General features: G+C 36.1%; 2 protein-coding genes across 2 annotated transcripts; both read left to right on the top strand.

Annotated features, from left to right (window-relative positions):
* The first annotated feature begins 6,286 nt into the window (after nt 1-6,286).
* LOC112052707 (uncharacterized) lies at nt 6,287-14,706 on the top strand. Its single transcript, XM_024091888.2, has 6 exons — nt 6,287-6,540; nt 8,871-8,907; nt 10,374-10,747; nt 11,476-11,690; nt 12,383-12,581; nt 13,059-14,706. Exons 1-6 carry the CDS (start codon nt 6,501-6,503, stop codon nt 13,310-13,312), a joined length of 1,119 nt encoding a protein of 372 aa, XP_023947656.2. The 5' UTR covers nt 6,287-6,500; the 3' UTR covers nt 13,313-14,706.
* Nucleotides 14,707-14,862: 156 nt separating this feature from the next.
* Nucleotides 14,863-18,005, top strand: LOC112052706 (uncharacterized). The gene is made up of 2 exons (XM_024091886.2): nt 14,863-15,480; nt 16,478-18,005. The coding sequence occupies exons 1-2, from the start codon at nt 15,349-15,351 to the stop codon at nt 17,630-17,632; spliced, it is 1,287 nt and encodes a 428-aa protein (XP_023947654.1). The 5' UTR covers nt 14,863-15,348; the 3' UTR covers nt 17,633-18,005.
* The last annotated feature ends 536 nt before the right edge of the window (nt 18,006-18,541 follow it).

The following is an 18,541-nucleotide window of genomic DNA, read 5'->3' on the forward strand; positions in this document are numbered from 1 at the left end:
TCTTACAGCCTTGTTTGATATCTCGTATAAGATCTATGAATGATTTGGTATTAATATACAGAGTCAATCAGAATATCTTATTTTACGTTTTATAATAACTTGCATTTTAATTGTAATTAAATACTTATTAAAAAAATATATTTCAATTTAAAAATATAAAATGACACTATGTCAAGTTAAATGTCAACAGACATAATTTAAATCGAAATTTACCTTTTCTACTCTTTATTTGGTTATTCAAGAATTTTTTCAAAATGTGCAACCGAATGGGCGTCATAAACCAATTGCAAACCATTATGTCAGCGATTCAGTAAGTTTACATACACCTATTGCCTTGTGCCAGCCTCATTTCATTACAATATTTTTTCCGTTAATTTCTGAACCCGGCCCCTATCTATCCCGCGCACCAGAAACGCCCCTTTGTTAAATGTTCTGCGCGAGTACTAATCCTAAAAAAAAATAAGTTAGTGGGATTATTGTTTGACGAAAAATCTTTACCTTCAGTAAATCGTATCTACCATGCAGAAAGTCGGCGACAGATAGAACCTCTCCGTGGCTCGAAAAGCACTTACAGTGGAATTCATAGACGTTCTAGGGGCACCCCTAGGAGATCATTCCGCTGAGGATCAAATTCTCAAACAAATAGAGGTTAAATTCGACACTCAGCGGCTGAATGATCCCCTGTTGTAAGTCGGTGTAAGAGTAAGGGTGCACCTGTGTTTTTGGAACCTCTAGCCATACTTTAGTACTATACTCTCTTGTCAAAATGGCTAGGCTCAAGAAGAGATTTGCCGCCATAGCTGACGAGTGCGGCGGCCCGAAATTGGGAGGATTATTTATGACATTTCACGACCACTTGCGCAGTTGGCAGTGCTGTGGTACCTACTCAACAGAGTGGTCCTGGGTTCGATTCCCAACTCGGTTCAGTTCAGAATTTCATTATTTCTAAATTATGAATTGTAATAATGTATTGGTAGGTAGGGGTAAAATAAACTTTGTACCTCTTCGAAATTAGCCCGCTTTCATCTTGACTGTAGTCTGTATCGTCACTTAATATAAGGTGGGATCGCACTCAAGGGTTAACTTGTCATAGCATCAAATAAAATATGATGTTGAACTTTCAGATGCGGGCCTAGCGGATGCCACAAGCCATGCTGTCCGCCCTGCAGGCCGCCATGCTGTAGCGGCGGCGGTTCGCTCGTCACAGTTTACAGTCAAGTAGCTCATATACAGTGATGCGTTCAAGCGAAACACACTCTTCATTTAAAAGTCAATTATCTAATGATTTCCTATAGATGTATTACCATGTGATCCTCGCTAAGAAATCTAAGGCATAGTTTTAATATCATCATCATCATCATCATCATCATCATCATCATCATATCATTGTCAGCCAATGGACGTCCACTGCTGAATAGGTCCTCTCTTTAGGACCTCCAAACAATGCGGTTTTGGGTCGTATCTAGCCTGTTTCTAGCGGTAGCAGTAGTTAATATGAGTGACTTTAATAGAGCCTCCATAAACGACAATGGGAAAAGGTTTCATCATTTAGTCCCCCGATAATGCGAACTCCTTGATCATCGCGAGTGTTGCCGTCTTACGCTACTCTCCTTGAGTAAAATAGTCCTTAATATTAGCAGCGAAGAGTTCATACAAGCCGATTCCCTCCAAGTTACCTTTAAAAATCCATGCATATTCATTGTTGTACTGTTTTCTTCTTCAACTTTATCAACCCATATTCAGCTCACTGCTGAACTCGAGTCTCCTCTCAGAATGAGAGGGGTTAAGCCAATAGTCCACCATGCTGGCCTAATGCGGATTGGCAGACTTCACACACTGTTGTACTGTACCTTCATCTAAATTCCATCCTTCGCCACTGCATAATAAGCTCCTCTGAAAAGAAATGGATGTAAAAAAGTAGAGTAAAAATAAAATATTCAAACCAGCCAAGCTGTAGCTTTGTTTATGGGTTTTACGAATAAGGAAAAGCTATATCTCTACTTATTTTAAGATTGATAGCTTTACGTACCTAATACTGACATAATTTTATCTATTACAGACGCCGTACTAGCCGTGGGCCAACCACCGCAACCTATAGCAGCATTTGACAAGGCAACCATAGCAATCGGTCGTCATGGCCCCAGCTGTGTCACGACCTATTGATATTAACTTTTTTTATAGATACATTAATTTAGTCTTGTAATGTCATGTGGAAGTATTTGTAACGTTAAATTATTGTTATTAAAACTGATTGTTATAATTTATTATCTATATTAATAACAGATGTACTAATTATTTATATTCAAAATAAGCCTTTTGGCTTTTGCTACTTCTAACCTAATAGTTAGCTGACGCCCGCGACTTCATGGTAAAAATCGGTGAAATAGATTAGGTATGAAATAACCATAGATATATATAATCAAAGATTTACGAGTCGGTACAAGTGTACAAGACGAATAATTAAATATGTATATGTGTGCCAATCTGCATTCGGCCAGCGTGTTGGACTATTGGTCTAACCCCTCTCATTCTGAGAGGAGACTCGAGCTCGAGCCTTGTATGGGTTGATAACGACGAAACCTATCGAAGAAGCACGCCGTGCGCACGCCACTTCACGTCATTATCTGTCTACGTAACTTAAATCTGTGGCTAACTGGCTACCATAGATTTAATATAACTTTTTAGAAAGTCTGGCAAGCTACTTTTCTGTAAAAATAAAAACTAAATGATGACTTGAAAAATGACATTAATCAAATTTTAGTTCATAAATAACGTGTACATAATTATTGAAAAAAGTCAAAAAAAACATCTTAGTAAATTAAATAAAAATTGGAAAATATAATTTAGAAAAATATATATCATCATAATATTTACTAACCTGCTGACTTAAAAAAGTAAGGAAACTAATAAATAGCAATCATCATCGTCGTCATCATCATCATCATCATCGTCACATTGGTCTCTTGTATTATATGTGTAGTGGTCTCTTGTATAGACTTCCAAACAGTAAATAGCAATGCAAACAAAATACTTTTCTTTCTCTAGTAACTTGACATGGAATAATAATTTTTCCAACGGAAAACATACTTTACTAAAATAGAAAGCTTTACCTTCTAAAGCTACAATAAAAATTTTGCTAGTACCAATATGGGAATTCCAATTCCCAAGTGCGCCAAACTTGTAGTTGCAACATGCGGCACTGTGAGAAATTCTAGTGAGATTACTCTGCGCCCAGTAAAACAAATCCTACTAGAATTAGAAGCGATCCCCGTATTCAGAGCGAATTTGGAATTTGGCGCTTACGATAATAACGCGTGTGTTTCTTTTATATAAGTAGTAAGTACCTTTAACAAAAAACTTGTTGTAATTTCCAGTATGTCGGTGCTACCCCGGGGGTTTGAATGTGCGAGAGCCGCACCTAGGTACGGTTGCGTGAAAGGCGAATACAGCATCTACTACAAGCGGCCCTGCTACGGCCAGCCCAGGCCTCAGCCGTTTCAGAAAGAAGTAGCGCCATATTGCGGAGGACCTAGCAATGCACCGCGTGAAACGTAATTTCATTTTCTTACTAGCCGCCGTCCCGTGCTTTCATCCGCGTAGTTCCAGTTCCCGTGAAAGTACGGGAATTAAAATGACACAGAACACTTGTAAAATAACGTGGCTTTCTAGTGGTAAAAGAATTTTCAAAATGGGTTCAGTAGATCCAGATATTAACCCATAAGATACCACAAACTTTACCTGTAAAATGTTACAATTTAGTAGGTATACATTTCACAAAAATTCGATAAGCTTGATAGAAATCAATGTAAAGTCTAAATAACGTTTTTTTTATTGTTTATTTAGGTATTAGGTACAACTTAACTCTTCATTGAGATCTCAGGCGATGCAGTCTAAGATGGAAGCGGGCTTACTTCGAAGAGGTACAAGTTTATTTTGCGCATACTTCTAACGGTTTTTACGCGGCAACGTAACGGAACGCTCCAGCGTTCTGTACCTACCTAAAAAGGATTGTTTAATATGTGGTATACGCGTACCACCTACTAGTTAAAAAAAGTAAGAAAAAGGATATACCTACCTAACGTGGGTGCGTGACATAATAATATTAGCTCCACTAATAGAGAACAGATGAAGAGAATGTTATAATAAGCTAACAAGAGCAAGGCATTATGTTTTGCTTTTGCACATTTTCTTATACATTAAAGCAATGAAAAGAAAAACTAAAATAAAAAAGTTAAAAGTTTGAAAGCTTTATAAACCTGCCTGTTTAACCACCTTCTTCTACGACCTTTTTTATGCACAAATTGAATGCCTTCTTTGATTGATTGATTGAATTTTCAGGCCCTGCTGTTACGACTTTCCATGCAGAGCGCACTGTTTTAACCACGGTGCAGCCACGAGGCCCAGTGGAAGGTACGCGAGGACAGCCTGGTACCCTGGCGAGTGTTGTCCCTCAGTGCCTCCGTGTCAAGCCTTCACGTACCCCAACCCGCCTTACCATCCCTGCTGTACTTACACCGTGAACAAATACGTTTAGTTTCCGTATATTCTAAGAAGAAGTCATGGTTACTTTTTTACAACGGACTTAATAAAAGCTGAAGTTATTTAAAAAATAATGAAGAAAAGTCGTTTAAGCTACATTAGCACTCATTAAAGTCGACGATTTGTGCATGTTAAGAGTAAAATTGAGAAAGTTGTATAGTGCATGACGTATGTAACACGTGCCCTGATTACGATATCTTGAATTTGTGCAAAGTTTTTTTTTTTAATTTCTACGGCCTAAGTGGATTAACATTAAACGCAATGGTTGTAGATGAATCACCTACTCGTTAACTCGGTATTTTCAAGCACCTCTAAAAATTTCAACGTGAATGTCAATTATTTATATTGAATGTTTTTATTAAAAGTATTAATGAACTTTATTATACCTACGTATTAAGTTACTATTCAATTGATAACGATGCTACGATTTCAATTTATAGAATAACTACCTTGTATTGTAGTGCGTACTTTTTATCTTTGGCCTTTATCAGACAATAAAAGTCATCGTAAACCGTTTGGTAAATTGATTAAAGATAATAGTTTTTGTCTGATTGATGGCTTGTTGTGACAAGGTCCTATTCATAATAAACAATTTATTCGTTTGGTGTAAATGGGTCGTGTAAATTGACCTATCTTAAGAACACCGACCAACAATGACGATTGGCTAACTACGGCGCCTGAATGTTGTGGTAGATACTTTTGGAATTTTCATTGGACGCTGTGCACAACCATTCGTACTATAGAAGTAGGAAACATTGCTATTACACCAGCAATTACAATTTACAATGGCATACATATACCTACATACATCTTAAAGCACAGTGTTGGTCGACCTCCCACTAGGTGGACTGAGGACATCAAGCGGGTTGCAGGGAGCCGTTGGATGTCCATGCCATAGGTATCCAGCAGTGGACGTCCATCGGTTGTTAATGATGATAATAACATACCTCTGTATCTCTTTCGTATTTGTTGGTTAGAAGTTATGCCTTTTGCAAGTTGGACCAACACTTTTATAATATGCTACGCACTGCATAAGAAAAATGAAACTCGAATCTAATCAGCAATATGGCTACTCTGGATAACATTTTATACTATTTCTCAGATTCGGTTTCAGATGTTCTTTTTATCATTAAAAGATACTCTGCAACTGGTAGGTAGTACTCGTACGTTTAATAACTCGGTATTTTAAGGCTGTATTCGCAAAAGTTGTCCATTCAACAGTAGTGCTACCTAGTATAAATCCGAAGACGAGGTGCCCGATATCTGACGTCACTCAGTCGTGGGCTTTTCAACTCTCTCAGCCAAAACAAACCAAAACAACGGCCCTCAAAACCGAGGTCCGAGTCTTAAAGGAGACGCCCTTAGAGAGTCGTTCCGCCCATCTACTCTGGTTCTGCCTTCGGACACAGAAAACATATGTACAAGTACTTCGGGTCTCATCAGGCGATGCTTCTGCACTCTCGCCCGAACCTCCCCGGTGACGCCACTAAGAAACCTATAAATAAATAGTAATATATACTAGTACATATAAATAAATAAATAAGTATAATAAGTAGTTATAACTAAGAGTATCTGATAGAAAAAATAACGATGAGACAATATTATGAGCATTACACAATAATTTAATTGTAATTCTATTTGCTACTTATTTTTCTAGTCACATCTTTTATTACCGTAATGTGATTTAAGCCCACATAGACTATATAAACAACATTTTATATTATTCTGGCAGCAGTACTGAGCACCGCCCACGTCGTATCTCTCAAGCATTGAAGCAGTAGTGAGATCGCGCTTTTTGAGATCAGTTGGCTTTGTCCAATTTGGCCGGGATCACCTTTGAGCGAACGAGTATTGAGCATCAAAATAAACAAAGAGTCCAAGAAGCTTTTTTTTGGAATTATATTTTTGAGGAATATTTCGAAGTGCGTGTTACCTACGTTACGAATGTCGGTCTGTGCAAAATGTTCAGTTGTTATTTTGTCTTAATATTGTATTTTGCTGGTAAGTTTTATTGATGTTGATTTTTTTTGGTATTGTTTGTTACGCTTTCGGTCGGGACTCCAATCCCTAAGATATAAGGTACCTTTCATCAGTGGCGTGCATTTCATAGGTGCAAAAAAGCACTACCTACCCTAAGGACACAATACAAACCTATGTTTGATCACAGAATTTCCACACAAGGAATTTTCCAATTTTTACTTATAGAGCATACCCGACTTAAAAATCTTAAGCACGCCACTGCCTTTCATGCAGGAATAAGTAGACTATATTGTTCAAAAAGTTTTTGCATACTGTACAGTGTACACTATCGTTATTACCATCATCATTAGCTTATACATTCCGGTACAGGGTATAGGTACCCTCTCTCACCTATGAGAGGGGCTTTTGAGTTTTGACCCACCACGCTGCTCCAGTGCACATTTGTGGGTTCAGTGTGTCTGTTTACAACGGCCACTATCAAATATTAAAGATACCTAATGAAAAATTAGAAGGTTCCTGAGGTTACAATATTATGAAAGTTTACTTACAACTGTTGAGCACGAGTCTCCTCTCAGAATGAGAGGGGTTAGGCCACCACGCTGGTCAAATACGAATTGGCAGACTTCACATACGTAGAAAATTAAGCAAATTCTCAGGAATGCAGGTTTCCTCACGATGTTTTTCCTTCACCGTTTGGGACACGTGATATTTAATTTCTTTAAATACACATTACTAAGAAGTTGGAGGTGCATGCCCAGGACTGGATTCGAATCTATGCACTCCGAATCGAAGGCAAAGGTCATTTCCACTAGGCTATCAAGTCTCTTTACCGATTTATTCCCCGTGGTCCCTGCGCCGTAGTCCCTGCAGGGACCACAGGGAATAAATTCCCCGTAATCGAGAATACTTTTATCGTATTTTTATTGCATTTATCTCTCTTATTATTTTTTTTTTACTGTATCAATTAAAATTGTGAAGAGAATGCTATTGCTCACTGCGCAATGTCGTTATGATTGAAACCTCATAAGTTTGAATCATAGCAAGTTATATCAGCGCTATTATAATCACAGTGATATCATAAGCTGGAGTATGCGTGCAAAATTGTGCAGCAATATTACTTATTCATAACTAATGATTATTGTTCAGTGTAAGGAACTACTTTGCAAATGTAATGCAAATATATCTAATGTGACAGGCTTTTTAAAATACGAATTTATATGCAAATGGCGTATGCAGCACATTTACGTAACTCATATTCCTGCTAAGGTAGTTTAGTTTTTGATGTTTGTTTGGCTTGTGTTTGACTACAATCATGCAAAGCAATAATGAGAGTCTAAGATGAAGCGCACTTGCCTAGAAGATGCCTATTCATTCTTGTCTTGAGGGTGAACAAATTGTACGTGTCAGGAAACCAAAAAAGTAAAGCCAAATCTACCGTAGGTTACCGTAGGTATAATGTCGTTGGCCAGATCTTTTGTTTCTTTTGTCACTTTCTTACTTTATGTCAAATGGCAAAGACAAAACTTGTGAAAATGCTATCCAGTATTCACCAGGTGGTGAAACCATCCCACAACAATATAAATATACAATAATCCTCATAAAATAACTGGCTAACCTTGATGGATTAAAAAAACCTATGTACTTTGTCTTTCGGTTTCATACAGCAAACTGTAGATACTAGGCACTCCTTACATTAAAAAAAAGAGTCAGCGCGAGATTTAAACTGCCCCTGTAACCAAATGGCGCGTCAATTCGATCGTACATTCTTCAAGTTTTCGAAGCGTTTGCGATCGTAGAAAGAGAATCGACGTGCCACTTGGCTACAGGGGCTGCATCGTCACTTAACATCAGATGAGTTCGTAATCAAGCTTTAACTTATCCATGAATGAAAAGAGTATAAAACGTGATCAAGAAATTAGTAAGATAATTTTAACTAGCGGATCGACTTCGTCTACGTGAAATTCAGTTTTTTACAAATCCCGCGGGAACCATGGATTTCTATCAGAGAAAGTAGGTACCTAAGTATTATACAAATCGGTGCAACCGTTCCAAAGATTATATAGACAAATACAGACAGACAAAATTATTACAAAAGCTAATTTGTGGTTTGTTTACCATCTAAACCGTGAATTTAAGCAATCGCGATCGGTTCAGTCGTTTTTTAGAAAATCGCGGATACAAACATTCATACGTACTTACGTACGGAAGTTCATACGTACTCAATGTTCTAATGAGTACTTACCTTTTGAAACGATTCATAATCTTTTTGAAGTCAGTTAAAAAAAATGTAGTTATTCAGTTTAAGTAGGTACTTACTATGTTTTAATACTTAAATAAAATTATTGTTACAGGAAGTTTCGGAGCACGCAAAGACTCGCACATCGTCAGGTCGGTGGTGACGCACGGCATGTGGAATGCATTTTTTTATTCGTCTCACATCGGAATGGGAACATTGCCATCTTGACACAAAATATCGCAATTCCATTTGCTGGCCTAAACCTGTTAGCCCGATTTTGCAAATAACATAAAGCATTCAATCATTCATCAATCTACTCTCATCTTATCCCTGAACGTTCAAAGCATTAATAGATCACTTTAAATTGAGTGTCTGTAGTAGCCAGACCTTCGTGATTTTATACTTTGAAAGTTTGTCAATCCATGTACCTAAAATAGGTAAGTAAGGCTTTGGGAGCTAGCAGTTTCAAGGGTTTCAACCGTCCAAGTATAAACCGTATTTTTTTATTTTTTCCTCGGCAAGATGAGAAGTCATATACCTAGTCGCCATTTCACTTATAGATCTATACTCTTGAAACCTGCTACCATCCAAAACCATTATGGTCAAAATTCCACAAATGCTCACCGTAGGTACTTATTTAATCGTCGAACCTAGGATTTCGTGATCCGAAGGCAAGACAAGACAAGACTAACCACTAGATCAACGGACAATTTACCTTCCTATATCGGTACTTATTACCTAGGAACTCGTGAATATGAATTCCACAATGCCACATCTCCTCCAAACTAACATTGACGTCATTTTATATCATAAACCACAAATCATCGTCTAGAAACTCAAAATATTTATGAGGGCGAGAATTCCAAACAGTGTTGTGTTTTCATAATGCATTTAGGTACAAGCACGGTGCAATTTGCATGCCAAGAGCATGATTCAATGATTTAAAAAGGAAGATTACAATATTGATAAAATTATATGTAGATTGATAAATTTTAAGAAGATCAAAGGTTTTATACAAGCTTTTATTAAGCTTGCCCTGTTATGGTAGCACACATGTCAACTAGGAAAGTCTGAAACTCTTTACTGCAACACACACTAATCGGAAGCAAGCTTATTTTCGTACCGTAAGTGGAAGCACTTGTGTGTCTCTCTATACAAAATACACTACGATGCGGTACGTCCGCTACGTACGATGCAGATATGTGGACGCCTACCATTATTTGCGGTCGGCGAATCGTAAGCGCGACGACGTCTAGCTGTAGCTGAGTTGACGACTGGTTGACGGCGAGGCAATACGGTGATCAAATGTGCCATGATAATATGATTCGATATGCTAACCGAAAACTGCGAGTAGGTATAATGCCACGATCTTTTCTGGGCCTGAAGTCATGTGGCACGGCTATTCCCTTTCTACAAACGCTGACGCTCCGAAAACTATGGGATTGACATATCCGATCGATAACTTGATCAAAAGATCTAACCTAACAAAATATAGAGAACATAAAAAACTGCCCAAAAAAGAAATCCAGAACGTTTGAACTCATTCAGACTTTTGGTGCTATATAAATTAAAGATTTTATACAAAAATAGATTTTTTTAATTGTTAATTTATTTCCAGTCACCCAGTGGAATTATCGAATACGCGTTATTCGTTAAAGCCAAGCAGTCAAACCCTCGCAAGCAACCAATCCCCCAGAACTAATGATTACGATGATCATAGCGGGTTCCCATGGTTACGCCCGCCGATGTACGTTCTACATGCCTCCCCGCCGACGACCGCAGACGACGAGGAAACCGTATTCAAAACCTACCAACCGAGAGAAGACCCGAAGCTATACTACCAGTCTGAAGCATATCTTAAAGAAATTAATGACCAAAATGCTAACAAAGAAGTAACGTATGTTTACCCTGGGTGGGAAGTGGTCCGTGCTGGTGAGAAATACCGATTACCGAAGCGTTTATTGAGGAGTAGAGAAGACTATCGAATTAACAGTAAGTGTTTTTTTAATTTGAATTCGTTTTTAAACAAATTGGTGGTCTATGGTTGCCTACCCTTAATAATCGTCATCGGCGTTTTAATAGCCCATTACAATTTACATTGACAGGTATTTACAGGACGAGACGGACGAGATATGGAAGCTTAGAAAGTTCCATTAAGGGGGGCATAGGGCGATAATGTAATAAAAAAACTCTATAAAGATCAATAACGTATGTTATAACGACATACGTGCTTTCTGAGGGACAAGAATGTAACTTCCCAACTGCGGCATTTATTCCTTAAAATTTCTTAGCTCACTATATTTTTATAATATGCCCCAGGACTGTGATTTAAAGCCATAATATTGACGCTAACTATCTACTAACGGTCTTCGAGGCGCAGTGGCATTCGCGGTGGATTTACAAGACGGAGGTCCTGGGTTCGATCCCTGGCTGGGTCGATTGAGATTTTCTTAACTGACCCATGTCTGTCTGGTGGGAAGCTTCAGCCGTGGCTAGTTACCGGCAAAGACGACGGCCAAGAGATTTAACGATCCGTTACGATGTCGTGTAGAAACTGAAAGGGGTGTGGATTTTCAGCCTCCTCCTAACAAGTTAGCCCGCTTCCATCTTAGATTGCATCATCACTTATCATCAGATGAGATTGTAATGAAGAGCTAACTTGTAAAGAATAAAAAACTGTACAAACGAGGCAATTATTAATTACAAAATGTTTATTTCAGAACCTAAAATATGCATAAAATGCCCTCACGATAGAACGTTAGTAGCAAAAGTGGGCGCAGACAAAGTAATTTTACAAAGTCCAGTACTAACTACGTGTTCTGGACGCAAAGCTCCCAGAAGCGCCCGGCTGATCCACCTGTACGGACCTAAATTCGGCCAATTGCTCCAACACGGTTCTCATACTATTGTTGGCCGTTTAATGCACAAGAATGAAGTGAGTTTATTTTAAGATTCGAGGCATTCGCTTACTGCCTCACGTAATCAAATAATATCGATATGAGAATACATCTATAGAATGAGAGCTTGCAAATGCCAGACTTACTTCTGTTTAAGTAGGCTGAATGATTGTCAATGCTTCAATCATAGGTTTATGATTAACTGAATGAAATTAACTGAAGCTTAACTGAAATTTGGACAGTAGTGGTTTATGATTAAGATAGCAGGTGTTAAAGCCCACATCCTCAACAATTCAAATATAAAACTTTATTGTTTTTTAAGTAACTTTATATATTTTCTATTTAAATGAATATCATGAGGAATCTCAGGAAGGACGTCTCCAGTTGTCAGAGTCTTAGCAACCTTCCGCTAGAGACCCATAAAATCGTTAGATCGTTAACGGTGTTTTTCGAAGGGTTGCCGTGAAGACTAGGGACATGATTTCCCATATTATGCCGTAAAATTTCTTCATTATAACGTTTTACATCTGGAGTTATGTGGGTTTGGACCCTTAGAACTTGCTGCCTAACAAACATAATTGGCTACCGCACATACCTGATTGTGTTAGTGATAAAAGACTATATTCATAGTTATAGGCTGACAAATTTTCAGCCTTCATAAAACTTAAATGAGGTACATCTGGTTATTGCAGGCTCTTAGTCCAATATATTACAATTATTTATCTTACAGACACTGCGGCTTTGTAAACTACAGGTGCATGTGATAATTCAAACATGTACGACACCAAAATATCTCGTATCTCGTTGTTTAGATAGGAATGCACCTTGCAATTTTACATGTCGCGATCAAACGCTGGAGCTACAAGGAGAATCATCTTTAGTTTGTGGTGAAGATATGAAATGGGAGGGGCACCTTCCTGTATGTCGAGGTAACGGTTCATTGAGCAAGTGCTTTTTTTTTCTAAATAGACTCTGCTATGTAGCACAACAATAAATCATGCTCTTGCTACTTTAAACTAGATTTGTGCTAGTCTAGCATAAGTACCTATAGGATAGTTCTCGCTCAGTAGCGGAGCTATCCTCTATCTATATTCTGTATATTAATATAATATTAGGTACAGATATTAGATTTCTTCTGATTGTTGGTGTTTATAGATTATTTGATATTATTTTTACCTACTCTTTTTAAAGATTTGATGTAGATATTTAAGGTAAGCAGGTATAGGTGCGAGAATTTGCATTATCCTATAAATTTTTTCCAGGGCTATGGAGACGCACCTCATTACTAAAATGTACCTATATTTTATATTCTTATTCTTATTCTTATGTACCTACCTATATAACCCATATTAAGGTTAGATACTTTTACTAGTTCTGAAATTATCTAATTATTTAAATTATTTCAGCCCGTAACTGGTGCCAGCCATTATCGCCACCAGACGTGGGAAACGTAAGCTGTAGAGGAGGAACCACTGATAACGACTTGGGGTTAAACGAGGGTACGAGATGTCGGATTCGATGCCCAATAGGTTGGCGATGGTTCCCCAAAGCTGTCGCCGTATGCCGACGGGGTGTTTGGACAAACGAGTTACAGTGTATGCCGAAGAAAATGATACAGGATAACTCTCAATTATTATTACACCCTCAATCGATCAGATAGGTCTAATAGCGTATCTATGGAGTGAAAATATCTCATTGCGTGTTGGACATTTTTTTGAGATGGAGAATAAATCCAATAAACAACAAAGAACCGTCAGTGTTGAACTAAGTACAATGTTACTTGCCGTTAAATTAACCGATTTTTCAGGAAAAACAATTACACTAATTTTTTCTGAAATTTAAACATAAATATTTGTAAATTCGGGTTAATAGGTATAAGTTAAAATATTGAATAGTATAGCTCGTGCGGATTAATTTGACACCTGATTATGATGATGTTTGTTCTGTGTTAATCGGTTGTGTTTGGTAGCCAGGTGTCAAGTTAGTGCGCACGAGATAAATATAAATATTTTTTTCCGGCCAGAATCCTATGTACAAACTGGTTGTATGTGCGTTCTTCTTTTTTTTGGTTTATTGGCTCCGCGCGTAGAACGAACAGCCAGCGACCAGTGTTTTGTTGCTAGCATAAAAAACTCGATTAGATACATAAAAATATTTCCTGATGATTCAAAAAAATATGCTCATCTAAATGTTTAAGTTTTCAGTTTTGTTGACACTCAGAGTGCTACTGTTTTATATACTTTTACCAAATATTCTTCCTGTATAATACAATATGTAATCGGAAGAAAATAATTACAAAAATGCACTTTGACTTGGACCTATAAATAAACGGGTCTATATTACAGTCGATGTGTACCTACTGTTTACCAACAAAAAAATTAGAAATGATACCTTCATTTAAACGCATTAATAACTTATGTTATATTTTAAAATATGTAGGTACCTGTTGTTTGTTTATAAAATATATTAACTATACTATACCTATCTAATTTGTTCTAAGCATAATAATCGAATTTATTTTAATTATTATAGGAACGAGTTTATTAATATTAGGTGTGAAATAACTCAAGATTTAGAGTTAGACCCTTATTTTTTGATTTTGCTAAACAGAATCGAGAAGATCTGTGATATTTTTTGTTAATTTATGGACGTCCGAAGTACCGTAGGTACTTGGTAGTAACATAATATTTTGCTGACAAACTTTCATCTTTCATAAAAAAAGGTTATATTTTTACTATATCAAGCTAAGCTTACGAAAACGAAAGCTAACGAATTATTAACTAGTGAGCACATAAATTAGCTTTAAATAATATATTGTCTATTGATGGAGTCACAGATTCAATAATAATAGTCGGATAGAGCGCAGGGAACACGACGATGTCGTAGCCGTTCCGATTCCGTTGCCGATTTTAAATATTTTAATACTGTTTAAAAATCAGTATTTTAATTGGTAATGATTGAGTATTAAATTAATTTACGTACCTAATTGTTGTTAGTGTTAAATTATGAAATACAAATTATGAATAAAGTTTGTGTATGTAGATGTCAAGGAGACGCATAGCGTTTGTTGTTTTTATGGGTTTCATCAGCTTCACCACGCTGCTTGTAAAGACTCATTCTGGATCATTCTTTATTCTGTGAGTGGAGTAGGTATATATTCTTTGGTGTAGAATGCCAAAATCGAGTATCAGTGACTGACAACATCATCGCAATCGGTTGTCTATTTAATTCTCTGTCTACAGATGCAACACAAAGCTATTGAAAAATGATTACGTATAAAATAAATTTATTATTATTAATTATATAAAAAGATGCGTACAGCGTATGATGAAAATGGCATAATATTATCAAAAGACAATTTCAGAACAAAATTAACCGGTCACGTGTAACTTGCCACGTCTGTGAATGCTTAAATACATAAATCCCGGTTTCTGGAGATTTAAAGTAAAATGTTTGTCTATGGCAGAACCCGTTTTAGCCGCCTTTTTAAAATTAGAAACGAATTTTGACAGATTCAGCCGTTGGTTGTTTTGAGCGTTTACAATTTTAATTTTGAGTAGTGTCTCAAGAAAATAGAAAATCATTTGAAGTGTAATTAACTTTTCAATCAGTTATAATGTATTTCTAATTGAATTTCTGGTAGAAAATGCTGTATTGTTCTATGTCGACGTAATTAAAGTTCTATTTATAATAACCATGGGGAGTAATACAAGTAAATCAAGTACAGAGACAGCTGCTATTTCCCAAAACAACGAACTGGACAAGGACGTCAGCAGCAATCCGGATCCTCGTTCACCAACGCCTGAAATAACTCGCACTCCACTACAGGTTCGTATTATAGGCAATAAGGAAACCCGCTATAAATAGCTGGTTATTAGAAATCCTTACTCTGAGAATCACTATGAGCGTCATATACGCTAACAATATTACGTAGAATACAGGGACAGTAGAGACATTATCTTGTTATTATTTAATAAGTTTTATAATAAAAAAATGTATTTTTTCTGTAACAGATAATAGTTATAATTTCGTCATATTATGCCTAGTTTTAATGGCCCACTGTGAAGCCAAGTCTCATTATAAGAGGTGAAGAACAGACCAGCCCTGTAGGTTTTATCATTAACAGCCCACTACAGGACTAGGCCTCCCTCCATATAAGAAAAATGGAGCTTAAACCCACTGTGCTGTTCTAATACATGTTGGCGTGCTTGAGTAGATGTTTGGTTCTTAAACTAGTCAGTCATTGTTACTAGCCCATATTCGGCTCACTGAGAGGTTAGGCCAAGAGTCCAGTCCCTAATCTGGATTGGCAGACTTCACACACAGAGAATTAAGAGAATTCTCAGGTTTATTCTTCACTGTTTGAGACATGTGACATTTAATTTCTTAAAATGCATATAACTGAAAAGTTGGAGGTGCATGCCCCATACTGGATCAAACCTACACCCCCTAAATTAAAGGCAAAGGTCATATCCAGTGGGCTATCACAAAACTATCAGTGACTAACTGACCGATACAAAAACTAAAACTTTTTCATCTATCAATCACAAAAGTATCAGTCACTAACTGACTGATACAAAAATTAAAACTTTTTCATCTATCAATCTAAAGCATAATGTTGCAACTTTGTATGAGTTTAAGATAAATTATTTCCTTTTTGAACAATACTTTAAATTGTTTATTTATTTTATTTACTGTATAAAAATTAATAAACAATTTTACAAAACATAATCACTGTTTTTTTTTATTTTTAGCAATTTTAATATTAAACAAAATTATGATACTATGAAAATTTATAATATGATTATTTTTTATTACATTTCAGAATAAGAATGGTGGAAAACACAACATAACTAAGAATGTTGACTTAAGGAAGACATTTGAAAGTGGCAAAACTGAAGGAAAACTTGTACATAACAATCCTATTCTATCAGCAGTTATAAAAAATCATTTGCAGTCCTATGACCCTCGATCTCCAACACAAGACTTTGAAAGGACCCCTATTGTTGTATCCAATGATTTAAATGACAACACTGAGAAAAGGTGTTATACACTTGATAATGATTGTGGAAGCCCTTCACTTAATAATGATACCATTGACAATAATAATCATGACTCTTCATTTGAAGTAAAACAAGTAAGTCCAGATTTAGTAGTTCCTATAAATTTATTTGACAAATTTGTTGATATGTCCCTTGATGACACAATTAAGGAAACTGACGAGCCATTGGGATCATCAACTGCTTCAAATGAGGTTATTGAAAATCAAATATCAACACCATGTTCTAACCCTACTAAACTGTTAGAAACTAATTTTGATTGTGTAGAAACTGAAAATGAAAAGTTAGAGGAAGATAATGAGTTCATAGAAACTGCTGATGAATGTGCAGAGTTACCAGGGGATGATATGAAAAAGATTCCTGTATTTAAAATCCTTGCAGATGACCCTAGATCTCCGTCTATAGGTATTGAAAGAACTCCGATTGTTGTTGCCAAAACTGAAGAGAATAGTGATGGAAATGTTGAAGAAATGTCAGATGACTCTTTGATTAAAGCATTACAAAATACCAACACTGAACTCCGTCAAAATAATGTTCCAGACAAAAACCCTGATGGTATTCTCATATATGAAGATGAATCTAATTCTCTTAATGACACACCTAAAAAATCTAAATCAACAAGCAATAGTGGGTCAAGAACTCCATTATCATGTATGAAAAACAAAACTGAAGCAGCTCATGGCAGGTCCAAATCTACAAATACATTGTATGATAACAAAAATAAGACAAAGTTACAAAAAAGGGTTTCTCACATTCCAAGGTTGAAATCATTGATCAAGCATCCTACTTACGTGCATACAGGAAGCACTATATCATTGAAAAATGTTACCAAATCATCAGCCATTAGTGGAGATTGTGAAAACACTCCACCACACTCTCATCGGGACATTTGGGATAAAGACAATAGCATTGTTCTGTAACATGGATTTTATACTTATGACTTTAGTATATTTTTGTATTAATTAATATTCTTCAGAATAATGTTGATTCTGTATTTATTCAGTAATATTATAATATCAAAGCAATTTTCAAATACGGCCAATAAATAATTTAATAAATGTGATAAATTCCTACTTGGGGTGAATTATGCAAATGTTAGGTGATAAATACAAGTAATAATGTTTTATTAATTAGCGTTTATAAATTTGGTCATTTTTTTGTATCAATTACCTTTATTTTGTAATACTTAACTAATTATAATTAACAATAATGTTATTTTGTGTAAAATACTAACAACACCAACATTGGTTTAGATTTAATGGTATTGACAATAAATATTGGAGATTAATAAAATTATTTTTCACTTGTAACCACCCTTATCTTCTGATATGTGTCAATCATGTTGTACAAGTATAATAATGATAATAGACGCCCGCGTGGAAACCTTGACAAAAACAAACTTGAACAACTCCGTCAATAATTTTTGCATACCTTTATAAAAGAGCATGGAGTAAGATAATATTTTTCAAAGATGGTCCGCTCCTATTGGTGTCGTAGCGTGATGTTGATTGTTATTTAGCCGAAAGCCTTCTTTGATACCTAATGGGTTATTCAACACATCGATTTTTTTAAATTGTGCCAGTAGTTCTTGGGAGTGTTAACCTTAAATAGCTTTATAATATTAGTAAAAGTAAATAGGTAGGAATACGTAGGTATACATACAATACCTCATGGAGACAAAAGCAAAGAATGTTTTTAAGTAGGTAGGTATTAAAGTAATTATGAAATTATACTGAAGTAATTGAAAAATAATGAGAAAAATTGAGAGTTAATGTTTTGGTAGATAGGATAGACATACACTATCAATCTACTAAGTGGTGGTCCAAGAA

The sequence above is a fragment of the Bicyclus anynana genome, chromosome 1 (assembly GCF_947172395.1).
Source record: "Bicyclus anynana chromosome 1, ilBicAnyn1.1, whole genome shotgun sequence".
In the NCBI taxonomy this organism is placed as follows: Eukaryota; Metazoa; Arthropoda; class Insecta; order Lepidoptera; family Nymphalidae; genus Bicyclus; species Bicyclus anynana.